The sequence below is a fragment of the Panthera pardus genome, unplaced genomic scaffold (assembly GCF_024362965.1).
Source record: "Panthera pardus isolate Hobbes unplaced genomic scaffold, ASM2436296v1 HiC_scaffold_16, whole genome shotgun sequence".
NCBI lineage: Eukaryota > Metazoa > Chordata > Mammalia > Carnivora > Felidae > Panthera > Panthera pardus.
Window position 1 is genome coordinate 30,766,400 of NW_026526721.1, and position 19,085 is coordinate 30,785,484.

The 19,085-nt window shown below is 35.5% G+C and overlaps 1 protein-coding gene across 18 annotated transcripts in view; it reads left to right on the top strand.

The window, feature by feature from the left end:
- The window catches only part of ROBO2 (roundabout guidance receptor 2), a 597,843-nt gene that overhangs the window by 565,843 nt on the left and 12,915 nt on the right, over window positions 1-19,085 (top strand). For 9 of the 18 annotated variants that reach the window (XM_053903196.1, XM_053903192.1, XM_053903191.1 and 6 more), the window contains 4 exons: window positions 1,475-1,735; window positions 6,376-6,581; window positions 16,495-16,677; window positions 18,900-19,073. In XM_053903196.1, coding sequence (XP_053759171.1) covers window positions 1,475-1,735; window positions 6,376-6,581; window positions 16,495-16,677; window positions 18,900-19,073 — 824 coding nt within the window. The remainder of the gene's footprint in view (window positions 1-1,474; window positions 1,736-6,375; window positions 6,582-16,494; window positions 16,678-18,899; window positions 19,074-19,085) is intronic. The other 9 variants (XM_053903198.1, XM_053903199.1, XM_053903204.1 and 6 more) reach the window with 1 other exon arrangement.

Sequence of the window (19,085 nt, forward strand, 5' to 3'; positions counted from 1 at the left end):
GATGGAGCTCTAAGTTTAAAGAGCTCGTAGAATAGTAGGAGAAAATAGACATGAAACAAGTAATCCCAATATAATATGGGGAGTACCACAATGTAAGTATTTTGGAGTTGCAATCAATTACATATGGCAGAGGCAGAGAATACCTCATAAATGTGACAACATTTGAACTGAACCCGAAGGAAGAACTGGAACTCACAGGCAGATGATTTGAGAATAGTCATATACAGGCCCAGAGTTTAGAAAAATATATACAGTAGGCTGATGTTGGGGAAATAGGTAGAAAGATAGGTTGATCAGATGGGAAAGGGTTTTTTTTTTTTTTTTTTTTTTTTTAGTCCCTGCTATTGAATTTGAACTTTTTTTTATAATAGTGATAATCACTGAATAATTCAAAGCCTAGGTGTAGTGTGAATGAAGATTTTAGAAATATAATCCCATTGTCTGCATGGAAGATAGGATAGAAGAGACGGAGATGAAATCCCAGGAGACTAGGAAAGCAAGTTAATGAGCTAGTTCACATCAGAAGGATTCTGATCTGTGATTATGAAAGTAGAGGTGAAGTATTGGAGAAAGATTCAGTAGAAGTGGAATTTACAGGACATTCAATAATATTACGTTCAATACATATTTTATTCAATAATATTATTTATCCCATTCTTAAGTCTCCTTTTTAAAGCATACTGGGATCTTTCTGATTTATGAAAATGATAGTATATGGAGAAGGGACAAATAGAAATGCCACTGATGTTGTGTCACAATGAAAACTGTTTGGGCTAATTTTCTATATTCCCTTACCAGAGTCCCTAAAAAAATACTCTCTTTAGAAGTTGTTATTTTTCTTTTTAATATGTACTTTTGCAGGCTAGCTTTTGAACGTCTGTTTTATAGATACAGGCAAGCATGAGTTTTTACTGAGGAAGTTAGAGAATCAGGAGCATCAAAGGGCCATTGAATCCATTTCGTAGCACAAAGTCTTAAAGACTGACATGTCATATGGACTGAAAGGTTGGCAGAGATCTAGAGTAAAAGTAAAATTCTCAGACACTTCTTTGATGATCAATATTGGCGTACACAGGGATGAACAGGAGAAGAAAATAGTTAAATCTACAAGCACTAAGGCACTAAATTAATTCATTAATTGTCTGTAATTAGCAATTTGGCTTTTCCACATGAGTAAGTTTGTTAGGAAGTTATTGCCTTTTGTAACTGTGGGGTAACAATTAGCTAATAAGATCTTGTAAGAATAGATTGAGATATTGAGATAGCAGTAGTAATTGTGAGTAGAAATTAAGATAACAGCCAGGTGATTTACCATGGTCCCACCAACAAACTGAAATCAGGACAAAATAAACCGAGAGAACGTTTTAGGTGCTGTTGTTCCCATGGTGGTTGTTATTTATTGCCAGTATGATTGTGTGTATGTGTATATGGATGTGTGTGTTGATAGAGTTTATATTTTCTCACTTGATTTCAGTTATGACAGCGATAGCTGGTGTCCGCCATTACCCGTGCAAACATACTTACACCAGGGTATGGAAGATGAACTGGAAGAAGATGATGATCGTGTCCCGACACCTCCAGTCCGAGGTGTGGCTTCTTCGCCTGCTATTTCCTTTGGACAGCAGTCCACTGCAACCCTCACTCCATCCCCACGGGAAGAGATGCAGCCCATGCTGCAGGCTCACCTGGACGAGCTGACCAGAGCCTATCAGTTTGATATAGCAAAGCAAACATGGTATGTATTCTTGTTAGGTCAGGAGACCCATGCCTTCAGCACAGGGACAGAGGAGGTGTTCTTTTGCAAGAAATTCATAAGGAGTTCTCATATAACTATACAGCTGAGGTTAGAAATTCTTCTTTGCATTTCCTCTATCATCTGCGTAAAGAAATTGACCAAGAAAATGTTAAATAACTGGATCAAAGTCATATAACTGGTTAAGGAGTGACCCGGAGCAAGAATTCAGATCTGCTGAATTGCATGCTAAAGTGCTTTTGGCTACACCAGAATCTTTTCTGATTTACAGTTTAGCTTCGATTAGCTTATCCTTGAACTCACTTCCAGTGCTACAATATAAGGCTCCTTTTGGATTGTTCAAAGTGCCTGTGATTAATTCTGTATGTGGTCATGAATATGTAAATGTAAGCTTCTACAAATCACATATGGTCAGTTATTCAAAGATCCTTGGGCTGAATAAAATGAGACAGGAAGAAAAAACAGCAATATTAGTAACAGTAAGTGCATTAAAAAATAAAACCTAGAATAACCAAATTCCTTTTTTCTAATCAACCCATAACCTTTCCTTAGGTATTGATGGCAATCTACTTAGATATCCTGTGCAAGCATGGAAAAAATACGAGTGGGACCGGCTCTCACAATTTTGTACAATCGTTTTTTTTTTTTGTTTGTTCTGTTTTGTTTTTTATGTGCGCTCTCTTCTCTCAAATAGTGACATAAAAGTCTGACTCTTGAAAATGAAATCTCAGTGACATACCTCTGATTATCTTCTGTTGATTTCCACGATGTACTTGAAGTTAATTTTTTATGAAATAGTATTTGCTTTTTTTGACAGTCTTAGTTACTGGGATAGTTGATAATGAGATATATCTCATTCTCAGTGTTGAACTATTTATTTTAAAAATACAGCAAAATGTACAAAGAGATACTAAAACCAAGAGTATTATTTAAAGCTTCTTATGAGCATAGGATCTTTTCTTAGAACCAGAGGTTTTTAAACATTTTTTTCTTAATCATCAGATATGTTTTCAAAGGTCAAAGCAAATCTGTTAAACAGTATTATTTTGCATCAGGCTGCTTCATAAAATACCACTATTTAAGTTGAAGCCGACTGCTTTAAGAGCCAGAGGATTTCCTTCAGTTTAATGTGGCCATGTACTTCAGTAATTTAAGACACAGATTATAGCTTAGGTGTTCCCAAATTCACCTGCATTTCACCTGGATAACCTTAAAATATATTGATATGTAGTCCCCACTCTCAGATATTCCAGATTGCCTGATTGGGGATTTGACTGAGGGCAGTTGAGGTTGGGACAAGTAGCACTGTCACTACTTACAAGCTATATGACACTGAGCAACTTAACATTTCTGTGCTTCATACTCTCATTTGTAAAATGATGATGATAATACCAATTAGCTCATATACAATGTAAGAGAATAGTCTCTAAGACCACTTGGTTTCAGTAATTCACTAGAAAGAACTATAGAACTCACTGAATGCCATTATACTGAAAGTTACGGTCTATTATATTGAAAAGATACAGATTAAAATCAGCCAAGAGAAGAGATGCACAGGACAGAGTCTGGGAAGGTTCCAAAGGTAGAGCTTCCAGTCGCCCTCTCCCAAAGGAGTTGTGGAAAGCATTACTTTCCCACCAACAACGTGTGACAATGTGCATGGAGTATTACCAACCAGGGAAACTCACGTGAACCTTGAGCTTCATGGTCTTTCTTGCACCTTTGTCATAGACATTGTTAGCTATCTGCATGGCTGACCTCAGTCTCTAGCTCCTCCAGAAGGCAAACTGATACCATGTGACTAAAAGCCCCTACCATAAATCACATTATTGGACTCTCTGGAAAAGCCTAAGATTACCAGGTGAACAAGACACTTCTATCAGGTAGGATATTCTAGAACTTAGAGATTATCTCCCTGGAGCACATGACAAAAGCCTAGCTTTTCTTTGGGCAAGGTCAAATTCTTTATTACACATCATATTGTGTGAGAATTAAATGAGTTCTTTCTGGCTTAGTCAGTAGAGCATGTGACTCTTGATCTCGAGGTTATGAGTTCGAGCCCCACATTGGATGTTAGAGATTACTAAAAATAACATCTTTAAAAAAAAGAATTTAATGAGTTTCCTCATATACAAGACTAAGTACAGTATTTAGCTGTAATATAGCTGCTGTTCAGAAGAGCTTGGGTTTTCACTTAAATTGTTCACTGCTGTATTTCCACCCTTAGAAGAGCACTACCCTTAGTGAGTGTTGCACAGATATATGCTAAATGAGTGAACAAACTAGTTCTTCTTTACCTGCTCCAAGTACCCATAGGGAAAACCCTGTTTCTTTCTCTGAGTATGTTTCTGTTCAGTCCAACAATCCTCCAGAGTGTCATTGCTGACTCCCTATGTAAAAGTTATGAACCTCTATGTACTCACACAGGATCTCACCCTTCAGGAATGGAATATGCTCCTCATCTGAGCTGTACATCAACATCACAGGAGAAATATTTAAGAAATAATAATTCCTAGGATCCACCTCCAGGGACTCTGTATATATTGACCCATGTAGTGCATAGCACAGTGCTTGTCACTAGAAGATATTTGTAAATGTTTTGCACCCTCTTCCTATTTTAGTTTATCTCCTAATTCTGCTGAATTCAAGAAATATGGTTTTTTTTACATTAATGTATATTTGTTCCATTCAAGAGGTGTCAGCAATGATGTAAGACTAGAATGTCAGTTTATTTGGTACCTTCCAGGACCAAAGTGCACACCATTAGAGAAGGAATCATATATGTAAATATCACCTTGTATTCTCTTGCTCATGACTTGACTCAGTCCATTCTTGATTCACAAACAGAATTTGAGGCAACATTTACAGGATGTCATCATCAACACTCAAGATATTCTGCATTGGTAGTTAAGAAACTTTCTGATTTTTACATAAATGAGCTATAATGAATGTCAGATGATGACTTGGGACCTCATATTCCTGACCCATTAAGTTAAAGATGTGGACTTGATGATATTGAGGTGGCTTCTGGAACTAATATCTTAAGGGTTTTTTTCCATTGAAAAATTTATAATGTTTCTAACATTGGAGTTGGTTGCCAGTTCAAGAATGCATTTGGGAGAGGGATGTTAAATAAATTCTGGACGAATGAAATAATTGCCCCCAAAATTCAGGTATTAAAAATAACCTTGTATTTCTAATTCAAAATCTTTGGGTGAAAATGCATAACACTTATACATCTGCCTTAAATAGCCAACGTCTTTTAAATACTTTGTATTAAGGCAAAAAAAAAAAAAGATTTACTGTATTAAGATATGTGGTATATTCACTCCCTAATGACAGGAACAAATAACAACTAACAAGTAACAAATAAGAATGACATATATACGTATGTCATATGTATATATGTCATTCTTTGTTACATATATATGTGATACATATATATGTCATTTTTATTTGTTATATATATATGTTATATATATGCCATTTTTATTTGTTATACATATATATAATGACATTTTATAATTCAGAAGAAAATATTTTTTTCTTAGTGTTTATTTTTGAGAAACAGAGCACAAGCAGGGGAGGGGTAGAGAGAGAGAGAGGGAGACACAGAATCCGAAGCAAGCTCCAGACTCCAAGCTGTCAGCACAGAACCCAATGCGGGGCTCGAACTCACGAACCATGAGATCGTGTCCTGAGCTGAAGTCGGAAGCTTAACCAACTGAGCCACCCAGGTGCACCTAGAAGAAATTCTTAAGTAGTCACAAAGCGAATCAACTGAACCTAGGGTCCAACTCTACATATTGCTAACCATACCATTTGAAACAAGTCACTTAAGTTTGAACATCCCTTGGGTAGGTTCTAAGAGCTGAAAATATGAATTCTGTCTACTTCACAAGGCTGAGATTAAAGATACACATGCATTGCAAAGGGTATGTTTAGCACACCTGATATTCTAAACACAGAAAATGCTGAGATGAACCTTTTATGTATTTTAAGTGTTTTAGACTTCAGTAGTAAAACAGAGGCACAAATAAGTAACCTGAACACAAAGTAGTCATTCCTACTTTAAACTGTGTTAAAGTGGAAACAACCAGTGGCCTGATTCATGGGGGAGCCTGCAGGAAGAAAGCCTTGTAGGTCAGGCAGTGTGCTCATGGTTGGGAGAAGGGTTATTGGATTTAACTCTTCATGTGACATCTTTTCTTCATATGGCCTCCACACAGGCTGAATGCAACTTCCACACTAAGCTGGAAACAAAATTATTATACTCTTATGGTACAAAAACAAAAACAAAAACAACTTTAAATATTTGTGCAAACATTCCTATTCTCCTTTGATGATTTATTTACACAAAAATACTAGGTCTGTATATTTTTTCTCTGTATATTACCCCATGAATACCAATAGAAGAGTGTAATAGTTTATATGGTTATGGTTTTGACTAGTCATGTATACATAGCCCATTGTCTCTTCTGAGAAACCATCATAAGCTCCAAAATTAGTTAATAGAAAGCAAGAAGAAAAAATTAGTCGCTGTAACATGCTGTTTAATTGTAATTATAATTTTGTGGGTTGTTAATGAATTCCTTCTTTTTTTCCTCCCATTTGAATTCTAGGCACATTCAAAGCAATAATCAACCTCCACAGCCCCCGGTTCCACCATTAGGTTACATGTCCGGAGCCTTGACTTCCGATTTGGAAACAGATGTTCCAGATGATGATGCTGATGATGAGGAAGAAGCTTTAGAAATCCCCAGGCCCCTGAGGGCACTAGAGCAGACACCCGGATCCAGTATGGACAATCTAGACAGCTCTGTGACAGGTAACGTAACTGATTTAATAGGAATAACTGACCTATTTATTACACTCAAATGCATCAAAAATCAAGCACTTTCTTATGTAAGATTTATTCCACTCCAGCTATTTCTATAACATTTTAAATATGTTAATATTAAACACAAAATTCAAAAAGGATTTGGAAATACTTTTGCTTTGCTGCAAAAATGATAAGAAAATTCATGAATTTTAAAAAGCCTTAAAGACATGAAAGAAAACTCAATTATATCCAGGGCTTTCAAGAAAAGTTCACTCTACTGGGGAACCAAGTCTATTACATAAAAAAAAAAAAAAAAACCTTGACTTTTAGAAATGATATATTTTGTATATCAGGAGCAACATACAAAGTGAACGCAATCTCAAAACACTTTTTGATATTTCATTCTGTACAATCGTTCACTGATGAAAATAAGCAAGTCTTCAGAATGAGCCTCTCTAAGGTTGCACAAGGTATTGTGTGGAGAAAATGTATAGCGAGATAAGCCATACATTTACGCATTTCATATCGTTGGATTCAGTAATTGCTCCTCTCCCAAGTAATACAGTTATTTTTGCAGTTTAGTCCTCTGGCGTCCTCTGGCTTTGTTCACTAAGTGAAATGTTGCAGTTGCTACACTCCTAAGATGATCCCAGGACTGCAACCTATTTGAAAGGATTTAAGTTTATCCAATTTTGTTGAAAAAACTTGAATCCTAATGTGTACACAATGAATCTGGGAAAATGTAAAAATGTAGTCTTTCTATTCCAGTAGATATCCATTCTTTGACACACATACATAAATGTCTCTTATGTGACTGTAAAGGCGCAACTACCCCAAATGTAGATCTTGCTTTTGCAGGCATTGGGTCTTCTCAGAAAAATCACCCATGTCTCTATTTACCTTGATAATATCATCTTCATCCTAGGAGGCGTGTACCGTGGTCCCATTTAATTCATGTGTATGCTCCCAGCTTGCAAAGGTTTGTCACTCTGACTTGAGCCAACACTGATGGAAACTTCTTTAGGACAGTGATGGAAAAGGATGAGGACCTATATGTTTCCTCTCTATGCCTTCCTGAATAATACAATGTGTGATGCAGGAGCCCACTTTTTTTGTTTTGCTTCTTACCTGGGGGCTGTCTGCTTGCCAGGCTAATTAAGATTTAAGAACTACAGATATACTGCTGCGATTTGAAATCGAGATCCAACTGAAGGTGGCAAAGCAAAAGTTTGAGTCTTTGAATGCAGAGAGCTAACTTATTAGTGCACTATTATGTTAAGCCCTCTTGCCTGAATTTCCAACATAATCTCCTTCAGGGTAAAATTCTGCATATTTTTGCATATCTCACTAATGATACTGAACTCCTCTCCATTAGGAATGCAGTAAGAATTGCAATAATAGCACACAAAAAAGGGCAGCTATAGCCTATGTAGTCCTTTTATTAAATATTATAATGTCAAAGATGATAAATATATCTATAAATCAGAAGATTGCCATTTCGCACTTTTACATGCTCACCTGTTAGGCTGTCTAATGTGAACATGGTTAAAACCAATCTGCCTTTCTCCTTGTAGCTAGTATACTGTTCATTCCAAATGCAGCTTTTATTGCTAAGAAAACAGTCTGTTTTCCTACTTGGATTCACTGCTTAATTACTGCTGTATATAAAAACCTCAGGGTGTTTAGGTGTGTATTACATGATGAATTTGCCCTATGAATAATGCATCTTCTCAGTGAAAGAAGTTGTAGTTTACAGGAAGTAGCCAAAGGAAACTCTTTTTTTTCTTTTTTCCTTTTTTCTTTTCTTTTTTTTCTTCTCCTTTTTTTCTTCTCCTCTTTTTTCCTTTTTTTTTTTTTTTTTTTGGCTCTGCAGTAACTTTGTGGGGAAGGTATGACCAAAGATGTAATTTGTTTTGTTTTCTAGTGTATAAGTGTAATGTAAGTAAATATAAATCAAAAGTAAATATATTTTCTTTAAAAAGTGTGTGTGTAGGAAGTGTGAGTGAGGGTGGGATGTGTGTGTGAAAGAATATTGATAGGGTTTGTGATTACAACTGCATGTGTGAGTGTATTTAGGGCTCTGTGTGAGTGTGTGTAGGTGCGTGTGGGTGTAAATAGGATTGTAAGCATATGTGAGTGTGTAAGTGTGTGTGTGTGCACATATGCACATGTAAGCATACATGGGGATGGCCCTAAGGTGAATGTATGTATGGACCAAATGTTACAGAAATCAACATGCTGATGAATATTGTTTTAATGTGTTTATGTTTTCTTCAGACCCTTAAACCTAGTTTAATGGCCTTAATTGAGGTGGGCAGTAAAAACAGACACTGTTGCCATTGGCTTTTTATGTTTCTAAGATGGTAAGTGCCCACAGAGAGGATTCTGATTTTACTGTAATTTACTCAGGGTTCTAAATTCGTACGTGATGTGAGGAATTCAGTCATTACTTTCACCTAAATTCTTTGGTAGAGATTTTCATTTTCATGAAACTAAGAACCATTTTTATTAAATGCGACAAAAAGTTATATTCCATTCCCTGAAACTCTAAATCCAACCAGAATGAGAGTCCACTGGTAACACAGAGATGGGCTAAAAAGCCGGTGTGTATTTTACTTGTATATATAACATTCCAACACTTAATCACATTGAGGAATAAGTGCAGAGCCCATCTTTATAAAGAAATAATTATATAAATTCCAGATATTTTCAAAACAACTAAGTAATTTGTGATAGACATCTTAAATTTTGAAATAATGGTCCATGAATGGAAAAGCAAGAAGAAAGGAAAATATCAGCAGTTTCCTATTCCATAATCTCAATGTCTTAGTCTTGTTAGGCTGCTCTAACAAAATGCCATTGACTGGGTGACTTAACAAACATTTATTTCTCACAGTTCTGGAGGCTGGGAAGTCCAAGATCAAGGTGCCAGGAGATTTGGTTCCTGGTGAATTTCTCCTCCTGGCTTACAACCAGGTATCTCCACGCGTGTTCTCAAAAGGCAAAGAGAGACAGCAAGCTCTCTGGTCTCTTTTTAAAAGTTTGCTAATTCTGTCTGATGAACCCACCTTCACGACTTCATCTAAACCTAATTACCTCCCAAAGACCCCACCTCCAAATACTATAACATTAGGGGTTAGGGCTTTTAACACATGAATTTTAGGGAGAAATAAACATTCAGTTTCTAAAACAGTAATGTGGAAAATGTATTTGCAAGTCTACTATATTATTTATTTATTCCTACAACAAACATTTACCAAATGTCTCTTCCTTCCAAACTGTTGGCTAGGAATTTAAATATGATAATAATAATAATGATAATGATAATAATAATAATGCCATCAACAAGAAGAATACTGTCTTGTGCATATATAGCCCTTAGTAAGTGCAAGGCACTCTTCAAGCAGTGACCTGATTTTTTGTTGTGACTCCATGAGCTAAGAATGTTGCCTACATATTTAAACAATTGTAAGAGAACATGAAACAAACGAAAAGAGACGGCAAAGATTCAAATATTTGGTATCTGGCACTTTATAGAAAAGTTTGCTGATCCCTGTCCTAAAGTTTTAACATATATTAAATCCCTTACCTATCACAAACCTATTTTAGTTCATATTTTACAGATACGAAAATTGGGTCACAGAGGGGTTTAACATCTTTTAAGGTTATACCCACCTGATAGGTGGCAAAAGAATTTTCAAAATAAGTATCTTACTTTCAAGATAAATGACCATGATCCTTGCTCTGGATATGACCAACTTTTTTTTTCATCTCTGAATTTAACATATTTAAAAGGAAAATGATCTCTCGGTCTATTACCTAACATACAGATCTCTATCTCTGTCTTTCTGTGTCTCTCTTCCTTTCTGCATGCATGCGTGTATGTGTGTACATATATGAATATATATTCATACAAATACAACATATAATTTTATCTCTGGAAACATTAATCCTTCCCCCATACACTTAATCAAGAGTAAAAAATATTAATTTTTAGCTGTAACCTTTATTACTTATTATCTTACATTTAGTTCTATATTCAGTTATGGTGACTCTCGCTAACAAGAATCATCTGTATCAGCACTTTTTGTGGGGAATCTCATTTTTAATTTATTTATAGCATAATTTAAATCTCTTTGGTAGTAATAAAGTCTAAAGCTATCTTGATTATAGCACATCACACTGATTTGGGCTAGAAAGTAAACGTATAGAATTATTTCAGTCTTTAGGAATATGCTTGCTATATGTCTTCCTAAATGCCAAATCCACCATTTTTGGGCAACAGGGTAGGGAGAGGAGTTAATACTTCTTTCTGTATCTTCCATGATGGGAGTCAAGGGTAAGTGTTTCCTGCATTTAATGAGTCCACCACAGGAAAAAAGAAACAGAAGGCAGTGTGAGAGAGGACAGAAGGAAAATGTCCTGAGCATGAAGCCAAGATTCTAACTGCTTCACTGATCACCAAAAGTACAACCAAGAGGGAAAGCCATGAAGTGAAATGAATAAAAGTTTCCTTAACTGCTGGACCCCACATAAATACCATGGCTGAAAGGAAATCGCGGCTCTATATTTTCTGTATTTTATGTCTTTGGAGGTTTTACTGGAACTCCCAAACCAGATCATTTTGAACACAGTAAAACCTGGCAGCCTCACCACCTTACTCGACCACACAGCTTTTAGAGAATTGGCCACTTAAAAGTGTGACCTGATGCCTTGTTTTTGTTGCAAAAACTTAAGGAAAATATTGTAGTACTAGGAGAATTTCAGAGATGATGCCAAAAATAATGAAATCATTATCTTAGACTGTGATGTATTTAAAAAGAAATTAAATATTTACTTCAGATTTAACAGATAAAAGGGGAACATCATTTATTCACCTGAGTGGAGCAAGCTAACAGGTGTCCTATGTCCCAAGGAAGACATTTTTTAATCGCTTATTTTGCTTTCATGTATATTACACATTCTTTCTCTCTCTGAGGAATGCAGGTGGAATTGTTGCATATTCAATATGTTTGAGGGAGAGAAAAATTTCTAAATATTAGACATGTTTTTCTCCATTTAAGCAGAGGTCAATATTTGGATTGATTTATCCAAAGACAAGTATAGCTGAAGATTTTACTTAACACATAGTTAGACTGATTGCACTTAATAGGAAGAGTTCCTTGATTAAATATTGGCTGAAAAAATGGGGGACAGCCAGTTTTTGTATCTCATAAAAATGGTAATGCAACAATTAGCAGGGTCATATTATAAAGCACAGACTTTACTCTAGCTTAATGGATCTAAGGATAAGCATTTATCAGCAAGGAAGGATTTAGCATAAAACGACATGTAAATGAATTGATGACTGATCATAAATTAATTTTAGTGCTGAAGATGTAATAGAGACACAGAAAGATGCCACTTTATCATGGTATTTTACTGCTCAGTAACATTTGAGCAACAACTTAATGTCCTATATGCAGTTCTTCTTTAATAGCTTGAATAAATTTGAGATTTTTTTGGCCTTTCAGCAACTTTAAGCCTGAGAAATTTCAGAAGATTGAAAATGTAAACACAAATAAATTTGGCTATGTGGCATAAATTCATTTTTCATTAAATGTTTAAATATGTATTGATTATGTTTGGGGCTATAACATGTCAAATTGGATGGATTGTGTATAATTTGTAAAGAATCTCTACCTGAACTCTTTCACTTCATGTTCATTTTAATTTTTTAAAATTTATTTATTTACATGCAAGTTAGTTACAGGAGTAGAACCCAGTGATTCATCACTTACATATAACACCCAGTGCTCATCCCAACAAGTACCTTCCTTAATGTCCATCACCCATTTAGCCCATTCCCCCACCCACCCTCCAGCAACCCTCAGTTTGTTCCCTAAATTTAAGAGTCTCTTATGGTTTGCCTTCCTTTCTCTTTTTATCTTATTTTAATTTTAATTTTTATATTTACCTTTATGAAAGTAAACCAGTTATCCCCAAACTTGCTTACTTTCTAATTCATGAATCAATGTTTTTCTTTTCCTCCTATCATTGTCTTCTTTCTTGTAATGGTTTACATACATGTTCAGATCACTCTTGATGCTTAAATCTAAAGAAAGAACAAGCATGGTAGCCACAGATAGGGTAAATCAGTGATTGCTAAATAAACTTTAACAATTTTATATGGTGCCTAGGTGACTCAGTTGGGCATCTGTCTCTTGATTTTGGCTCAGGTCATGAGCATGGAACCTGATTGGGATTCTCTATCTCCCTCTGCCCTTCTTCCCCATTCATGCTCTCTCTCTAAAATAAATAACATGAAAAAATATATTTAAAAAACAATTTTACAACATGGATGAAATTTAATATATGTTATACGTTTTTAATTCATGATGTATTGTCAATTTTCTATAAAAATGATCTGCACAAACGCACCCATTCCATATATCACATTTAACTACAGAAGAGGGGCTATCAAAGGTAAAGTCCAAGGGACAAAGAAAAAAGAAAATTTATTGCCTTCTTTTGATGTGTTTCCTTCTTGCTCTCCATTTGAAGGTGAACTCAACTATAGGAACCTGAGGGCACTTGCCTCTCTTTAGTGATGAGGATTCCTGTGGTCCACCATGGCCAAATCTATATGACACATGTGTCTTCAACTCTGAAGTCATCTATCTAATTTCTTAGCTCTTACATAGAGTAGTAAAGAAAACAGAAGTGGTGTTCTTTCTATATTGACCAAAACCTACTTGAAGCCATGTCTTCCATGCTACTCTCTTTTCCCAGAGAAAGAAAAAAGAAAGCACCAAAGAAAACTTCATGAATAACTGGGATTTCTGAGGGAATGGAAAGTTGCATTAACAATCGAGATAAACTCAGAGCAAAGACACAAAGGCAGGAAAGTAGTTGGTATGTTTAGGGACTGGCAAACTTGTACATTGAAATCCTTATATGAAGGACTCACTATCACAGGAGATGAACAGAGAGTTTTTGAAAAAGTCAAGCTAACTCTGTTAAGAGATGTCCCTAAGTGGCATTTCTGTAGTGGCACTGCTGTGGTATAGGATTTTTCCTACATTTTCAGGTTCAGAGACTATTTGTCAAAATGTCAAATCCTCAAGCTGGAACCACACAGCAAGCCAACATTAATGAGAAAAAACAAAAAGACTCAGTTATTTCAAAAATGGACTAAATACATTAAGATAGATGGTTGAATGTGGATAGATAGTTCAGGAGAAAAAAAAAGTAAATTGCCACTTAATATAACATTATTATCTTACTTTGATCAAGATATTGACAAATATCTATATTCAAGTGTATCAAAGCATAGCCAAGATATGTATATTAATCATTTTTAAAATTTTCCCTTTTGGGTAATAACTCCCTTCTTTTCCTGTTTTCCAAGTTATCAACAAAAGTTGACTGACATTATATTCCTTGTTTACTATATTTTTTTAGAAGTTCTTTTGAGTACATTTTTTCTATAAGTATCATAAGTTCATTGCTGGGAAATGCCACAAGGGATAGAATCACATAGAAATTATGCTGAGTAATGAGAATGTTGAAGACATTTAATCCAGTATGCCTAATGTTTGTTGAAACACCTATAGAAAGCACCTATAGAAAACAAAACACCTATAGAAAAGCACCTATAGAAAAAATATGAAAATAAGTAAGAGTCCCTAATTTCTAGAGTTCCACTGTCTAAGAAGAAACCTTTATATGAAACAAACTATAGTTTGTAGAGACCTGATACGCTACTGTATGCATAGTGTTTGAAAAACACAGGAAGCAGAGAAATTGATTCTTCCTAAGACAGAGTTCGAGGTGAGGTGGAATCAAGGTGATAGAAGGGATATTGATTTGGACTTTAAAGTTTGACAGTGGTCCATAGAGTTAGTGACAATCCAGAGATGTGTTAAGGAATGAGAGGTAAGGCTACGTAGGGCAGGCAGTGGGAGTACACAGGCTATTAAGAGGGTCTGGGGCTGGAAAGGGAGGCTGGACTACATATTGAAGGATCTCAGATGCTTAACTCGTTAGCTGAATGTGGCGCTGGCAAACTAGGTAAGGTTTTGAGTGAAGGAACCAAGTTATGTGATAGATGAGAAAAGTAGTTCAGATGACGCTGAAGATAAAAGGGACCAGAAGGAAATCAGGAGGAGCTTAGGAATGAAATTGGAGATGTAGGAAAGGAGATGCTTGTTTGGAGAGTGAGTTTCAGATAGCACAGATTTATTTGCAGATGTTCAGCAGACCTTTAGAAATACAGAAAACAGTACATAGCAGGGACAGGAATGAGCTTTCATGTATTTCAAAACTATCCTCAGTTCTAGGGTTTCATATTCTCTGGTGATCATGGACTGAATCACTTTGATTTTCTTTTTTCTTATCTACCGTAGCATTATACTGCAAAGCCCATGACATCATTTCTTCCTTCGTTTTGGGCTGTTGGTCCTTGACTTGCGATTATTAACTCAGAAATGGTTCTCTCAGAGGAGGCTCGGTTGCTGGTGTTATCTGCGCTTCCTTGCAGTGGCCTGTGTCAGGGGAATTTGTTTGGAAAATAAGAAGTGTATCCCTGTGCTTTTGGCAAATAGAATCAAAGCTCTTATCTTTCTCTGCTACACTTAACACCCTTTTAGCTTCTGAGATTCTTCTAACCCCTTTGGTTTCTATTTTCTCTCTCTCTTGCAAGTGCATGAACCCGTGTTACTGTATCCCGGGACCCAGACTACACATACAAATACTTCATCACAGCAACACTCCTAACTATACTGTTGTCTCTTAAACATTGGAGAAAAAGCGGGGGCCAGGGAGGGAATCGCTGGCACTTGAATTTAATCTCTTTATGTGAATATGTGATTGGTTTATTTAGAAAAGCTAAAATTAACTTCTTATAAATACTTCTTTTTGCTCTCTCTTTATAAAACTTAGGCTAAGCCACACTTGGCACTTTACTGTGTCATGAAGTAATGGTATACAACTTAAATAAATATTGTAATGTTAATTATATTATGTAATAGATTACTGTTTCAGTATTACTTGGTCGAGGAAAAAATATAAAATTGTAAATAACTTGCCAAAAAATTAAGAATGAAAGTTATTTCTCAGTATGTTCATATTTTGCACATCAAAGGGTGATTCTTTTCCTCTATCACCATGTTGTATTTTGCAGAAAAATCCATAATAATGCCAATTGTATTCTTCATAATGGTTAATTTTCTAAGACAAAGACTACCAACAAAGAGAAAACTAGAATTCTTAAAACAATTAAAATACCAACAAAGTATCCTGAGCTTTGAAATTCATAGAAATTTTCAAAGATACATTTTTTCCTTTTGTTCTAAGTCTATTTGCTCTGATTATCATTTATACATTTTTTTTGGTTTATAATGTTTGTTGTTATATTTCCTGATTATTTAAATTTGTATTTCAAATCCTTGGAATAATTCTAGCACTTCCCCAGTATACAAGCGTATATTTAATGGAAATTATCATTAAAGCCAACACTAAATTCACGATATATTCACACTGTTTCTTCATCTGAGTCTTTGATAAGTTTACGCACTATAATTTACTTCCACAAAAGCGTTCCTCCCTGAATTGTAGGACACAAGATATACATAGTAATTCTCTTTTGGAAAATGATTATGTAATGATTCAATCAATGTAAGAGTGGAACCCTGTGAAACATGTTTTGTTCACGTGTTGCAAACAGACACAGGTTTTAAATAACACTCATTCTTCCGCCCTGGGAATGTGTAAAACATGGATGATGCTTGCATGTGTCTAGAGAAGTGGCGATGAAACCAGACTTGCCTCAAGGAGGGGTGAGGAATTGAGGCAGCTTATTTGTTCCTTAGCAGAGTGTGTGCAAGCAGATGGGCTATCCACTATATCCCACTCACTAGACAACTACATTTGTTTTTAGGTTCAATGGTAAATGGATGGGGCTCTGCATCTGATGAGGATCGTAACTTTTCTAGTCATAGATCTAGTGTAGGTAGCTCCTCAGATGGCTCCATCTTTGCCAGCGGCAGCTTTGCACAAGCACTGGTGGCAGCAGCAGATAAAGCTGGTTTTAGGCTGGATGGAACCAGCCTTACAAGAACAGGTTGGTAGACTCCGAGTCAACACTCTTTGCATGAGAGATTCTCGTCCTTTAGACACCGAGCTATATTTCTCCTGTTCTTTCTCTTCAGTGAGTCTGACGGCAGGGCTTTCTTTAATATGCATGACCACGGTTGGGATCCTCAATTACCAGAACTCTCTTCTGATGCTACTTTTGCAGAGCCGAGAATAGGCTCCTACTCACCACCTTCTATCCTTTATTTCCCTTTCCCTTCATGGCTCTGCTGATTAATTGGAATATGCTTCCTTTCTATATTACAGCCAAGCTGCAACTGAGATTGCCATTAAATTTTCAATAACTCACACTTTGCAAAATTCTCACACAATCAATAATGTGCCCAGTGATTAAAATTATTCAGCTTTTATCTCCATTACTTTCCTTTGCCCCATTTCTTTCTGCAAATGCGTTTTCTGGGAAGGCTTCCTCAGCATGGGGTGACTGGGTCTAAGGCTGTCAGTCTAACAGTTCAAATGGCTGATGGTCTTATTAATTGTTTGGCTGTTAAAATTTTAACCCAATAATGTATTATTTGTTTTAAAGGATGCTAATTAAAGATACACCAACTGCATTTGCAACTTGAATAAAATGATGACTGCATGCGTATTGCTCTGTAGCATAATCTACTTTGGGTTTCTGAGAATAATCGAGTACCAATTGTATAATTTTTCATATATCTGATTATTTTCCCCAAAATGAATATGAGAGTCATTCTAATAATAGATCAGTAATTTGTAAGTGTTTGTTTTACTGAAAAAAAAAATAACTTTGGCATGATCCATGCTTTTATATGACTGTAATTCTTAAATGCACATATAAGAAGGTTCTACTATATGAATTAAATTGAACTACCTTACAAAACAAACTAATGAAACTTTAAATGCATTTTTGAAATCTTAATAGTATTCAAATAGTAAAGTGAAGAAAAACGATTTTGACCCTTCACTAAACTCTCAGGTTATAAAAATCAGTCTTGGACATTTTCTTTGAATTATAACATCAGTATTTCTTTTGAGTATGTATTAGGAATCGTCAAATGGTATAAAAAATTTTCTCCAAGCATTGCAGAGGTTTATTTTTCATATAGCATCCGAACTAAAGTATGTTGTAATATAATGGTTATTTGAATTTTCTTGCTTTATAAGGCATAAGTCAGAAACTTTATGTTGCCTGAGTGTTTTTTTGTGGATAGTTGTAAGCACAGCAGTGAGACAGTGCAAGGAAACTAATAAATTAGAAGGCATAAGTGCATTTCTTGCATGTATGCTAATATCTAATAAAGCATTAAGCAATATCATGTCACATTGACTTAAGAAAATGTAACTACATACAATAATTTTGTGTGAAATGAAAACATGCACAAGAGAATAAATACATGCACATAAACCGACCCTCTCTCACCATAATAAACACTATATTGAAATCATAAGATGTTGAAAATTTATTAGCTACCCTTTTCACAAAATAAATTTCCCTGGGTATGTACTAAAGCTCAAAAAAAGGACATAACACAATTTCATTTTGCAATGAGAATTTGGAGTCTGCTCAGATACAATAATATTCATCAGAAAATACCTATTGCACTTTGGATATGCAAGGTGGTTTTAACCTGCTATCTATCCTATATTATACACTAATACAATTGGGTTTCTGTAAAAGAAGTAAAATTCATCGTGTATTTATATGGGTGATAAGGTCAGTTTAATATATGTCTTTGAGCAGACCTTTCATGTAAATTTTCAAATGCATTTACTTCAACACATTTCTCCTGTGCTGAAAGTGAGTTTATAAGATTCCAAGGATAAAATTTGATGAAGCAAATAAGACAGTACATAATTCATTTCAGAAATAACTTCCTTAATTTTAAGAAGTAAAAGCAGCATTAATTTGCATATATCCATGAAAATATCACTGAGATCATCAAGGTTAAATAATAAACCAAGTAATCTCAAACTTTTGGTTGGTGGATTTGTTTTTTTATTCATTTATTAAATTTTTTTCAGCGGGTAGTGTGTTGGTTACTAAAAATTGGATAAAATGAATGCAACAGGGCATTTTTTTATGGAGATGCACCAGTATTTGGTATCTTCAAATGGCATCTCTAGGCAAGTTTATAGGTTAGTCTAAGTAAGAGCAGAAATACAAGACACGCACAATCACTGCCTTGTAACATCCTCTGTACCACATTCCCTTTGTTTTCTTTTTAGGCAAAGCTTTTACCTCCTCTCAAAGACCTCGACCAACCAGCCCATTTTCTACTGACAGTAATACCAGCGCAGCCCTGAGTCAGAGTCAGAGGCCTCGGCCCACTAAAAAACACAAGGGAGGGAGAATGGACCAACAACCAGCATTGCCTCATCGAAGGGAAGGAATGACAGACGGTAGGTTTGTTT